General features: G+C 43.1%; 1 protein-coding gene across 13 annotated transcripts in view; it reads right to left on the bottom strand.

The window, feature by feature from the left end:
- The window catches only part of ST3GAL3 (ST3 beta-galactoside alpha-2,3-sialyltransferase 3), a 192,506-nt gene that overhangs the window by 36,154 nt on the left and 142,376 nt on the right, over positions 1–13,976 (bottom strand). For all 13 annotated transcript variants that reach the window (XM_069023173.1, XM_069023171.1, XM_069023179.1 and 10 more), the window contains one exon: positions 9,485–9,671. In XM_069023173.1, the coding sequence (XP_068879274.1) occupies positions 9,485–9,671 (187 nt within the window). The remainder of the gene's footprint in view (positions 1–9,484; positions 9,672–13,976) is intronic.

Genomic DNA, 13,976 nt, shown 5'->3' with positions numbered 1-13,976 from the left:
TGCTCCTCGTAGTCAACAAACAGGTCACAGAGAGTGAGGACAGGGGGTCCCAGAGTCACAGAACAGGAGGGAGGGAAGGCAACATGAGAGTGCAGCCCTGTCCTGTGTCCTCCCAGGACACAGAATTTTCCCAGACACTGGATTAAATCTGCATTTCAGAAAAAAAGATGTCAGCAATCAGTGCTCACCTCTGCAAGTATGTCATTTGAGAATTGTAAGGACAGATTTCTAGGAAATTATGTCAGTTCAGGCTGATTGTATCTGGTTGAGCTTCTAGCCACCACATTCTGCTATTTCTTCTCAGCATGGCTTGAGAGGCTGAGAGAAATCGTGCTGACATCTTTCTGGACATCCTGCATAGCAGAGAGCAACTTCTCCTTCCAGTCCTTTACTCTCACACTGTTTGAGTGGAACTTGACCAACATGTCCAGTCTTGATTTCAAGACATCAACAGCAAATTCATCAAGCTTGTAGGGCAGATGTAGCAAAAATACTTATACTGATAAAAATGTGCTTCCTTTTTTGGTCGTTTGCCTAGCTTCAGATACACTTCTTCCTACAAAACTAAAAAGCCTTGTGAGAAAAAATGTTCCCTCTAGGTAGAGAGCGAGACTACAAGTAAATCCCTCCAAAATCTCATGCATAAGCTAAATAAATTGAACTCTGTAACTAAATAAATTGAACTCAAATCTCTCAGACTAAGGGAGGCTTTGCAGACTTCAAATGATTCCTGTAGTTCTTTACTGAAGTGTTAACACAGAACATCTTTATTCTACTAACAGTTGCACGAATAGCTGATACCCTCTGGGTGACGTCTCTGTTTCATTGCTGGCCATGTCCTGGGACATTTTCCATGTGCTGGATTCATGGTGTGGAGGAACATCTGCTGCACATGTGGGCCATGCAATACCCTCAGCAGGCACGGGCTGCACTGCTGGTAAAACCATGTATGGCTAGATGGGAGAGACACACACCTTGCTGCTGGAGAGGCCAGGTGGAGGTGAGGCCATGTAAGCACTGGGAAAGTTGCGGGAAATCCAAGAGCACTGTGGTGCAAAAGGGAGCAGGACACAAATCCACAGGCAATCAGGCAATTTCGTTAGCTCTGCTGTTTATAGAATTGAGTGTTTCATTAAGATCAGCACCAGATTTGGAATTAGTTTCTTTACATTGGCTCAGATATTCCAGTCAAGGCGGGCAACCTGAGTTTACGTGCACTACAACCTCGACATGCACCTACTGGGATTTGCATAATACTGGTGTCTGAATATTGCCAGAGCCTCCCAAAGAGGGTGAGTGCAACATGAGCACCCTCCTGGTGCTTTTTCAAGACACCTACACTAGCTCTTCAGCTGGCCCTCACACTGACTTTTTGAGATATGGAAAAACTGCAGCTCTAAATTACCCATCTTTTTTGACTTTGGTTGAGAAGGAAGGAGTGATCAAATATCTAGGCAAGAGCAGCAACTGTCAGCTGGATGGCAACAGACATCAGAAGAGATTAGATGGTGACAATTTTAGGAAGAAATTGTCTCAGGATAAAGGAGGACGGAGAGGCAATCCCAGAAAGGATGTCCTGCTAGGGCAATGATACAGTCTTCTCAGGGGGTAAATCCTGTTTGGGTCTCTTCATTCAAGAACGATGTACAGGAATAGAAACTAAAGAAATAAAAATCTAACTGGAGCTCTCTGGTTTTCACATTACAGCTGGGATTACTGAGCCAGAAATGAAGATGATGCTGTCTTGGCAGATGTGGGATAAAGGTTCTTTAAGGACTGCTGATGCCTAGCATGGCTAAATGCTTCCCCTCCATTAATAAAAGTATAGGGGCAAGGATGACTGGTGTTAGGTAACAGCAAGCAAAGCAAGGGACAAAAAAAAGGACAAAACAATGCATGGTGTGGGGAAGACTAGAAGGGCAGATACACCAACAATTTTTATTTTAATTTTAAAGAGAAACTGTCAAAAATTTGAGTAATCAATGATGTCATTCCTACAAGTATAGATACTTTGCAAGCTTTTGATACCTGTTTTTTTTTATCCAGAAAATAGTCTGGTTATGGCTATTTTTAATTTTCTTCATCTGCCCCACAAGCTTAGGTGAACGTGATTACAGATTTGTGGGTATTAATGGCTACCCAGTCCAGGTGGACAAATTTTATTTTCCAGGACACATCCACCTGGCAATATTAAATGCTATGAAGACACATTGCAAAGGCACCAGAACGGCCCCTGCCACCAGCTGATGCTTGACAGTGCACTTACAGACACAGTGTGCATGCCTGGGTGGGAGCAGCTCTCAGCTATGTAGTGACCTGCCTAATCTCATTATGCTGTTGCATGCAGGTATGTATGAAGGGCAAGCTCCAGCCTGCACTCTCCATACCAACAACCCTCCTTTGGGAATCTGGCCAGGAAGTCTCCCCCAAGGCCCATGTTGCAAACTGGGTCATTTGCCTACTGAGGTTTCCTGTATGGTCCTCAACACAGTGCTACCTGAAAGCTTGTTAAAAATCACAAAATACACAATTAAGCTTTCCTCTCTCTTTTGGTCAAAAGGGACAACATTTTATGCAGGATATCTACATATTTTCCAGTCTCTCTTCTAACCATGACTGGAAAAAGCTGGCTCACTTTCTCTCACAGAGCACCAGTGTTCATACTTCTTACATCTTCTGCAAATTGCTCTGATCTCCTAGGCCAGTCACAGGGAAGGATTTTTTTTTTTCCATATGCAAGTCTTCCACAGTTCCCTTGGGCCATTCCCACCAATGTCCTGCAATGGTGAAACAGCTCCTGACCATGGCAGCACAACCCCCCAGGCAGTATGGACTAGCCTTCTACACAGCCAGAGAGACCAAACTTAAAAATCCCAAACGATGTCAAAACAATCATCACAGGAAGACAAGCTAACTTCCAGCTACTCTCTGGCAAAGGAATATGGACTATTCCCCACATAATGCATCACACAGACTCTCCTACCTCATCTTCTCAGTCGGAGACTTGGTAGGAGCCAGAAAAGTCTGCCTCATGTTTTCACTTTCTTACAAAGCATTTCCTGTGCTTCAACATTTAGTCAGCTGCCTTGACTGAGGCATCAAACCATCCTGATGATGTGGTAAGGTACTCTCTGCTAATTCCTCCTAGAATCCCCCCACACTCTGTGAGTAGAAATGGTTTTTAAACCATGTGCTAGGACCACAGGACAACCACCACTGAAAAGGCTTTCTTGGCTCTTCCCCACTGCAAGCCTCATCATGTCCCCTGAGCAGGCTGGCTGCCTTACTCACCAGCCATGCCTCCCTATATTATACTTCTGAAGGGATTAGTTAGAAATAGTTATTTAGGTGAAAACTCAAATTTGTGAAAGAAATGAAACAACCCTTAAGGTGATTTCTCAATTCAAAAGCTTTTCTCATTTATGATGGAGCAGAAAGTCCAGCTTCTCTTCCCCTTCAGCTGAGTCCAAAGAGAGCGGGAGCACACAAGGCAATGCCCAGCCAGGCACATCTCTAAGCAGATGGGCTGAAGCTGTGTTTCAGCCCAGGATGAGGCAGCACAAATCTGTAACCAAGCTTTGCATCCATAATGCATTAAGAAAAACTAGTAGTGGATTTACAGCTCCACCAAACTAGAATGCTGTCTCAAGAATCGTCCCACGTGTCTTTCTCATAGTCCTTTAAAACCTGAAAAGATCCACTGTACCCAAGACATTTAAAGCAACAAGCCCCTTGGAGGAGAAAAGGGAAAGAAAATATTTGCAATTCAGAAGCAAACTCTGGAGTGAATCTGCCAGTAGCACTGGCCACTCCATTTGTCACCAAAGGCAAGAGACAGCATTGGAAAAAGCAGATTCTTGCTCCCTAGTGCAGACCCAGAGAAACCACCTGCTCATGTGCTAGTCTCAAGCTCCAAACAAGCTGAAACTACATGTGTGTGAATGAAGCTTTACTTGGGATTGGACAGCAAGAACAGATTCACAGCCTCACTATTTTCCTGAAGATGACAGGAGAAGCATGATGGCTCCTCAGGTTTGTTTTAGGGATGTAAACCAGCCCACAGGTAAGGCTATGTCATAATCTGAGGAATCCACAGTGAACTACAGGACTGTGACATTCACAGGCTGCCCTAGCAAACATGCAGCATGACAAGGCCATTAACTAATGGAAGAAGAGGAGCTCTAAACAAAAGCTCAGCAGACAGCACAAGTGCTGGCAGCAATCCGGCCTTGGCTCCAGCACAGCAACACTCACTGATTGTGCCAGGAAGGTATCATAACACACATTTACCAGGACTAGGAGTAAGCCGTTGGGTTAATACAATAATGAAGTTCCCAAATAAAAACTTAAATAAAACCTTCCCTGCTGCAACATCCACAAGGTCTCTGCAAGCAGCAGTGACATGCTGTGACACAGGAGCAGGGGTTATGTTGTGCCCACTGCTGGAGAATGATGGCTGTAGGGCACCGCTGCTGTGTGCAAGTTGTCAGAGACATGTCCCTGCAAGGGACAGACAACCCAGCCTGGCCTCGCTCACAGACAGGTGCTCACTTGCTCCTATGACTTTCACTATCAAAGAGAACTTCTAGGAGCTGCAGGCACTTTCTGCACAAGTGACTCCTCCTGGCAAAGGTTGCAGAGATTCCCACTGGAATCATCCACAGGCTCATTACTACATGAGCAGGAAGCTCGTGAGCTGCCAATTTCTAGTGGCACCTTTGCCCTCACTTGGCTGCTTTGTTGCCATGTGCTAGATGTTCAGGGATGTGAGCCCTAGCAAGCAAGAGAGCTCCCTCTAATTCACTAATGACAGGCAAGAAACCACCCTGGAACTGGCTTCTGTACCAGGCTGGGACAGCTGCTTTGCATATCTGGAGCTTGTAAATTCCTGTTTGTTTCAGGAAGCATCTACTCTCCATGCAATAGAGAAACTTTCAGCTTTTAACTCTTACTTTAAGAAGAGCGATATATATCCCTCCCCCTGCAATTCCTCTGGTACTCTGTGTATTCAGAAAAAGTTTTTGTCACTGAGAGACCCAGGCAGATGCAGGAGGGTACCAGCAGTGGGAAGCAGCAGGGTGGATCACAATATATATAGATTATGTCTCTTGGCAAAAATTGCAGTCCAGGAGAAAGTGTAACTGTTCTGAGTGACTGTCCGTGAGTAATCCCCCTCTGGGGATGCACTGGCAGCAGTTGTTTCATCAGCAAAGGGGTGCCTGAAAGTGTCACAGGCTTTTGCAGCAATGATTCCAAGTCAGCACTGCCAGACCAGTCACCACAGACGCACAAATAGCTCACATCTGTGACCCTTCTGCAGCAGCCATGAGTTCATGCAACTGCAGGCTGTGGGACTCCAACCCACTTCCTTTCCACTTGTACACTGACTTACTAGGTCAGCATGGTGCAATACTCCCCTCTGCTAACCATGTCACCTTTCTCCATCCCATATTCCTTTTAGATGCAACCAGTGCAATGATTTTCACCTTTAGTTTATTCCAATGCTTGTCAAATGACTGAAATCACGTTACCAGCGTTTTAGTCGCTCAGATTCACTCACCCTTCCCCTTCTTAAAGGCAGGTCTACATTCTCTGGTGATACAGTACTGCTCTAACTTCCTACAAGACTGCACTCTGGAGTGCCAGCTCAGCCAGAACTCTGTGATGGAGACTACCTTTGTTTTGCTGCTGACAGTGAATATTTATCCAAAACTGTCCTTTTTCTAGATTAACATTTTCTTTCAAGTTTTTACTTGCTTCCAGATATTTCTGGTTTAGTGTAAAATAAAAAGCAGTTGAGCTTTTATTTTTCCTTACATCCATATTCCACTGCTCCTCTTTCTGGATATAGTGTCTCCCAGGGCACTAAGGCATCACACAGCTCTCCAGGAGACTGTTGCACCAGACTGCATGTAACACGTCAAATCCCCTGCCCCACTGTTCTGCTGCTGTTCTGCATCACACTGATTCTTTTTCCATGTAACATCTTCTGAAAATCCTCCTCTCTACAAAGCACTTATCCCTTCCTCAGTATGCAAGTGCTGCCAAAAGACTAATATAACACTGAGCAAATCCCTCTCAGCTGCAGGGAGAATAAGCTTATCTGTCCACTGACCCAGCAATAAATAGCCACTTGCCTTTTATTTACTCCTTCTCAGATTAACTGCCTTTGATTTCACTTACTCAAGAGAGGACTAAGCAAGGATCCCAGTACCTGACCCGGAATCTCTGGTCCAGCAGGTCCAAGCTGCTCCAGATGTCTGAAGGAATTCAGAAGGTTTCATTATCCACCTGTGACTGTACCACGGACATGTGCAGTTGCCAACAACAGTCACAGATAAAGGAAACATCGGGGGCAGAGATCAGCCCTTCTCTTTTGAGGAATGTGTCGACTTCCACAGCAGTTGTGCTCTTTAGCAAGGTGCTTCCATTTTCCCTTTCTCCATCCTGAGGTCAGACTCCTGACTGTAACCACTGGTTTGCAACAGGGATGAAGTCTTGAAGAGGGACATGTCAGATAAGGAATAAGAAGCTGTGGCATACAGAGCTCTCAGGTCGTGCCTCTAGACAAACCCAGGAAACTAAGAAACTCCCCTTTCTCTGGAAAACCAGCTGAGAGAGAAACAAGATCCTAACAGAGAGCACTGGGCAGGCATTTGTCATTTTGAACTTACCACACACTGATGAAAATACTAACACTCACTACTAGAACAAACACGCCTGCGTGCTATTCCCTTAGCACTGCTAGTTCTCTATTGGGTCATTCCTATCTAAGAGACAGCACTTTCTGCATTGGTTTCCTCTAGAAAAAGCAGCTGTGCAAGCCACCCGCTTGCAGCTAAAGCCAGTGACAGCAAGATCTCAGCCTCAAATAGAGAGAAATAAGACTAGAGAGCACAAGACAGATGTTTTCCAGTCACCTGGGCTGCATCCTAAACTACTCCACAAACTGGCTCAGCAGCCTCAAGAACTAGCATTGATTCCCCTTGGGAGCTTGTGTAGAACAGGTAGGGGGTCAAAGGATTGAAAAATGGACAAAAGTAGTGCCTAGCCTTAATAAGGCAAGAAAGGGAAGAGAGTTGAATTATTATTTCAATTCCCAGAATAGCAGGATTAATTATTTTTAAGCACCTGAAAACAATAACAGACTGAGTAGCAACCCAGGTGGATTTGTCAAGAGCAAATTATTTTTAAAAAAAAATTTTTATACAGATGAAAAATTACCGTCAGAGAGAAGCAAGACATGAACTGGAATTCAGTAATGCTTCTGACAGATTACTTTCACAAACATGCCAAAAATGTTATTGATGATACGACTGTGATACAAGCTCGGAAGTGGCCAAAAAGCTATCCAGGAGTTGTCAGTGGGCTCACTCTAGAAATGGAAGGATGTTGATACTTTGGGGTCTGCCTAGGAACCAGCATTGTTTAGTGTTTTCATTATCAACCTGGATGATGGAGTAAGAAGTATGTTTATTAAATTGCAGAGGACATAAATCTGGAAAGAATGGCAGGTATGCTGGGAAGCTCTGCCAAAGGAACTTGGCAATCTGGAGGAGCATTCTGGAAGAAAGGATCAGTAGGGACAAGTACACAGTGCTGCTCTTTGGCACGAGAAGCCAACAGCACAAGCACAGGGTGTGGAGTGGGGGAAGTGGCTGCTCTCCAATTCTTCCTGAGACCTGGAGTCTCCAGGAACCCGGTGATCACTTTCAGTTCCATGCCACTGTGGAAAAGGCCATTGAAACACCAGATATATAAAGAATGAGAACTGTGAGGTTAATTAATTATCTCTTTGCTCCTCCTTTTTGCTGTAGTCTGTACATTTTTGGCCACTGCTCTTTAAGAAAAAAATGAATTAACTACAAGCATTCAAAAGAGCAACAGGAATTAAGAGATCTGGAAAACATCACCTAAAAGAACTGAAAAAACCCCAGAGTGTTTATTCTGAAGAACTGAAGGGTAAGGAGCCAATCACAAGAACACTGAAGTAATGCACAAAGCTCAAGTTCTTTCTGCTCTCTGCCAAGCTGGGCACTGAAGCACTCAGTTAAGAGAACTGCAATCACTCTCCCCAGTATAGCAAGTTTTGACAGACTATTTGCTGCATCTTTCCAAGAGCAGGGGATACCACACAAGAATCTAGTGATGATGACTTGACAGCAAGCAGCAGGTGAAAATTCAATTTGTTTTGAAGTAAATCAACCCATCCTTTGAACTTCCAGCTAAACGCTAGGAGTCCTTGCAACTGCATTCAGGTTGCAGGGCACTGACACTTCCAGGGCTTTCCCTTTCCCTGAATGAGGAACAAGAGCCTGACACAAAGCAAAGAAAATTACATTTGACTCAATTATTCACGTTATGAAAGCCCACTTGTGCTTGCCCAGAGGCTGACAGGTAACTTCATCTGTCTGGTAGCAAGAAAATAATTGCAAGTTGGTGCCAGTGTTAGACAAGAGCAAAGTATGAGCCCTTAAGGCCATCTCTGTAACAAGCGTATACAATTATATTCCCAGACTGTTTCATTCTGTAAGTAGTGAGCTGCCAACCTCCTCTCTCTGTCTCTAAACACACAATATAATATGCCATCTCCTGAATGCTAATCCATTTGTCTTGTTATTTGCTGAAAAGTCATTAAGCAACATTTGAAAACTGATATATAAGATTTGTAAAACAAGAACTATACCCACTATTTATTCGGGATTTCCTGACACAGACAAACAATCCACTGAATGAGAAGTCATTGATCACAACCTGATTCCATTCGGGGTAGGTAAATTACAGAGAGCAACCCTGACTATTAACAGGTCCATGGTGCTTCAGAAGGGCACTCATGCAAATGAGGGGGTAAAATGTTTACATAGGGAAAGCAGTGTATTCACCATTTCAGTGTTTTAAAATGAGACTTGATATTGTTCTGGAAGACACTTTAACCAAACACAAATCATGAATCTCAGTAACTGAGCAAAATATAATGGTTCGTGCTATTCAGGAGGTCACATTAAGTCTGATTGTAGCCTTTTCAACAGGTTGTGCTGCTGTGCTGCTGCTGTCTCCTGTCTCCTCTTCCCCTCCTGTGACATCACATCCTTGTCCCCAAACTCCCATTTCTTCCCCTTACCATTGCTCTTTTCCTTCCTCTGCTCTTATATCCTAACAGTCCATAAAACCCATGCAAAAACTGGTCCTTTAAATACTCTTTAAGATAACTAAAAATTAATTTAATTGCTCATAGTACACACTAACAATCTTGAATAGCAAGCCTCATTTGTGATGCAACACAGATTACAGAGAGATGTCTTTGTAAAAAATATTTAATTAAAGCTGAAGTCTGTGTAGGTAAAGGAAGTCTTCACTTAAATGCAGCAGGACACACAGTGGAACTCTCCTCAGACAAAAATGTGGTAAATTTGATGGTGATATAATATTTTCCCACCATTATTAATTAGGTGACCTTCACAGTGTCAGCTGACAGGGTTCTTACCACTTTCTCCTTGTAAACAATGTATTTCAGCCACTTGAAATCCTGCCATTTGAATCCTGCCAGAACAAACAGGGAATCCTTCTCGTACTGCTCCATTTTCTGGATTGCACCTTCAGGATATGTGATCCGGAGTGTTGTCTTGCCACCCACATCTTTTTCAAAGCCCTTCACTGGAGCCGAGTTCAGCCTGCAGGGCAACCAGAGAAGACACTGTCATGGATTCCCACTTACACTCAGATTCCCACTTACACTCCTGTGTGTTGATGACACAGCAATCACTGCTGGACCAGAGCTCCCTGTAGCAGCTGATACAGTAGCAAATGTTAACTCTTGCAGTTCTTCATCACAAACACTTATGGAGGTTTGTACCAAGTGACAACAGCTTAATGAGAAGTTACTTAAATTCTGTCATTGAATATAATGCAAACCATTTCTGCATATCCACTCCTGTGATTTAAATAGGGTTGGAGGCTTTGGAAAAGGAAAGTGAAAAATATTGTCCTTGCAAATTTAGAGTAACAAACTAAGCATTAGTATTTTAACAGCCCATTGCTCCTGTGATGTGTTACTTGGGTTCTGCAAGACTGTGCTGAAAGAGATGATGCAGTTCCACATCAATTTAAACAAACTGAAACTTCTCTCATGCGCCAACCCCAGTCCAGAGTTTACACCGCTCAGTTTGCCTGCAGTGAGGCCACTTAGGGAAATAAGCCAACTAATAATTCTCAAAAAAATCCCAAAGAAACAATCTGCACCTGGTTTAAATCCTCAAACTGGCCCATCTGGAGGGTGAGCTGCCTTGCAATGCCAGCACAAAGGAGGAGGTTGAGCCAGGACAAGGCTCAGCACCACTGCAGTCTCACTGACTCCAAGGAGTTTCTGCAGTGGAAGTGCATCCCACTCTGAAAACACTCAAGCAGTCACACAGCTTTGCTCTTGGGGATACTGATTTCTAAGGAGATGCTATGTATTTAGCTGTGCTTTTGTTAAAATATTTCTCAGGAATAAAGTTTTTTCCGTTGGAAAAGTGAACTGCTCTGGCATGAACAGCAACGATGACTTTCATGACATTAAAGTTTTCAGAACTTCTATTCAAAACTAAAAACCCAAAGCTGAGGAAATTTCATGTAACTTGGAATACAACTCTTGCTGACATCAAACAGCAGCCTCTGATGGCACAGCATTGCTTGCTTGAATTATTGCAGCATTCTTGACTTGGTGTAGTTCAGTACACTGGAAAGTGCTTATGGACTGCAAATTTTGCCATGTAGGAATGTTAATGAGAATCTGGATTTGTCTCTTCCAGCCGGGGTAAGCATTTTAAATTGGAAAACTTTTAGCAGAAGAAAAATCTCTACAAAATCTGAAATTATATTCAAAATCTAGAGGAATACATTCTTATGCATTTTTAGCAAAAAGACTTACTTTATCACCAGGAATAAAATATTAAAGGCAAAACAACTTAAGAATCAGCACTACCACAACTTATACAGCAGATGATGCCTTTTTCCATGGTTTATAAACCCTTGCTTTGTAGCCTTTGAGGTAACTAGACCTGAGTACAATGCTCCCAGCCAGCCTGGTCCCTTGCTTTTTCCTCTGTTGCTGACAGCACAGTCACACATCACTCACTTTTTCTGTGAGCAGTATTTAAACTTTAAGGTGTTGTGTCTCTTTGGGGCAGATGACCTTATATAAAGCAAAAGCATGCAGCTCTAAGGGTAACAAAATACTACCAACACTATAAATACTATGAATACTATGCAAAGAAAGCTAGTTTTACATATTTTCATCTGTTTTCTTTAGGATGAGGAGGTGTCTGCAGTTGTCTCAAATGTCACTGTGTAGCTCTTTGGCAGGGTTTTTCCTATCCCCAACTGCTGGGTTCACTGTTTTGCTGCTTACTTTGTTAACACTCCCAAAACTTGGGAACCCTACTTTGTATCTAGACAGGACATAAATCAAACTATTTCCCCAGGTGAGATGAACTCAGGTCTCCAGCAAAGGAGAGAGTGAACTGCTGATGGAGCCACAGTGATGGAGCCAGCACCATCAAGGCCCAGGGGCAATGCCCTGAGGGCAGCGTGGGCAATGGAGCAGGAAAAGTTCTGGCAGCCACAGCCCATGTCCATGAAGGTGCAGACTCCACAGCTCAAACCCCTTCCCAGGCAGGATGCACTGGTGGTTAGAAATACAGCTAAATCTTGGAAAACCTCAGTTAGGATGTCAGGTCTCCTTGTACTGCCCATGGACAAGCAGTTTTCTCCACAGGAAGTTTCAGAGTGGTTTTCTCTCTATGTTCGCTGGTTACAGACGGAGCTTAGAGACACTAACTCCTAAACTTGGCACCATGAAGATACCACTCAAGTATCACCATCAGGTGAATCCCTACATGGTTCTAAACAGGAATTTCTGATACACACTTATTTTTGCCCTGTCTGCAATCCATTCTAAGGAGGCATTTCAGAGCCTGGATGACTGACTGCTGCAAGAAGTCCTGCCAGGTAAACAGTGTGACAGCTGGGAATAACATCTGCACTGAAATTTGATAATGTCTAGTTAAAGAAAAACAGCAACTCACTCCAAGCTCTTTTAGAACTGACAAAACTGAATTGGACTACCTTCACCACAAGAACAAAATTTCTTGCTGCAATTAGCAATCCTCACGTGGTAACACATGAGGCATCAAAGAACTCCACATACTGCTGGATCACTTCTTTGTCCACAAACGTACCACATTTTTTCACTTAAAATTCACTCCCTAGGTCCCAAATATAATCCTTCAAAGGAGTTCTGCAGTGTATGAAAAAGGATGTTATAATACACGGGACTTCCCCAGCTTCCACAGGAATAAAGCAAGCAGTTGGATGCATATCCAAGCACCTGGCTTCATTTAACCTTTACAGTTGACTTCTCTCTCCTTTATCCATCCCACCAACAGCACAGGTGCTTAGCTGCCCTCTTATCCTCTCAGCTTGCAAACTGACATAGATTTACTGATGTGGAGAGAAAAAGTTGAACTTTTCATTTGGAAATTAAATAGTGGACTTTCTGATGTAAATCTTAGTGGGTGGCTTAGTCCAGATGGATTGAAACCATCCTTTTGCTACTTTTTGAACAATCTGAGCCCAAGGAAAGGCTATAACTGCACTTCAATTCAGCTGAAATAACTACAAGTCACCCGACTATGACAAGTAGTAAGAGCTCTTTGTTAGCAATTGATAGTGGGAGGAACTAGGAGAAGGGCAGTAAAAATTTTGTCTTGTTCTGAACAGACATCCCCGTGTCCAGCACATTGATGGAGAAGCAGGGAACCATTCACAGGAACCAAAGACTGAAAAGGATCTTCTTGGTCTTTTTGTCCAGAGTTAGAGGATATTTATTTCTCTCTGTATGTTCTATTCTTTCCTGACACATGGGAGAGAATAGAGACTGTGCCAATTAATGCCTCTCTTAAATTCTTTTATTAATCTCTTTCTTTCTTCTACCATAGCTAAGAATTTGCTATTTGGCACCACATCTTAAAGTTGACCAAAGTTGAAAGAGATTGTATCAGATACATTTCCTTTAATATTAAATCAGTTATCTTACTAAGGAAAAAAATACCAACTTAGACTATGTTAAACCAGTTTTATAAACTTACATTGAAGTTTATCCCACTTTTATTATTTACCATCATAATATTTTGTTATTCATGACTCAAAACCTGCTGAAAAACTCTGCGTTTTTTTTCAGGTCAGACTAATGGGTCTATAGCTCCCTAGAGCACATCCTCCCTCCCTCCTACACACACTCTCTCACTCTCCATTAGTACAGGTATTATGTTTGTTAATCTCCAGTCACCCAGAATGCCTCCCTGACTTGACAGATTTATTACTAAGAGTTACGACTAGACCTGTGATTTCACATATCAGCACGTTTTTCAGGCATTCTGAGATGGCGATGATCCAGGTCCTCTGCAAAAGCAAGAAGTCCTAACTTTGACTGTGGTCCTTTGCACTGCCACCACTCTGCTTCTGCTCCCTTATTCAACATTGTCATCTGCAGTGACACAGAGCCAAAGTATTGCCAATTTCTAGGGCACACTTACAGGTGTTTAATCACTACTGGGTCCACTCTCATAGAGGCTTCCTGCTTCCTAACATCCTATGCTGCACCATTCTTAGTCCTACCCATCCTGACTGTGAGGTGTAGTTCCTGGGGAGTGCTACATGTGTATGGCCAATAATACTCCCCTTAGTTACCTAGGGGATATATCTGGGAGCAGATCCAACTGTGTGAGTTACTGCTTCACCACCTAAGGGCATCGCAAAAGCAGCAGCTTTTAGAAAGGAGCTATGAAAGGAAGGTTCAAGTTATATCATACAAAAGACCATATTCGCAAGAAGCTGTGGAAAACAGAAAGATTGAGGAGTGCCTTTACCCTTTGATGTGATCATCATTTATAACAAACCTTTTTAAGCTCAGATCTATTTTTCCTCTCCCTGTAAGT

Source organism: Aphelocoma coerulescens, chromosome 8 (genome assembly GCF_041296385.1).
Source record: "Aphelocoma coerulescens isolate FSJ_1873_10779 chromosome 8, UR_Acoe_1.0, whole genome shotgun sequence".
NCBI classification, from domain to species: domain Eukaryota; kingdom Metazoa; phylum Chordata; class Aves; order Passeriformes; family Corvidae; genus Aphelocoma; species Aphelocoma coerulescens.
This window is presented reverse-complemented; position numbering and strand designations above follow the sequence as displayed.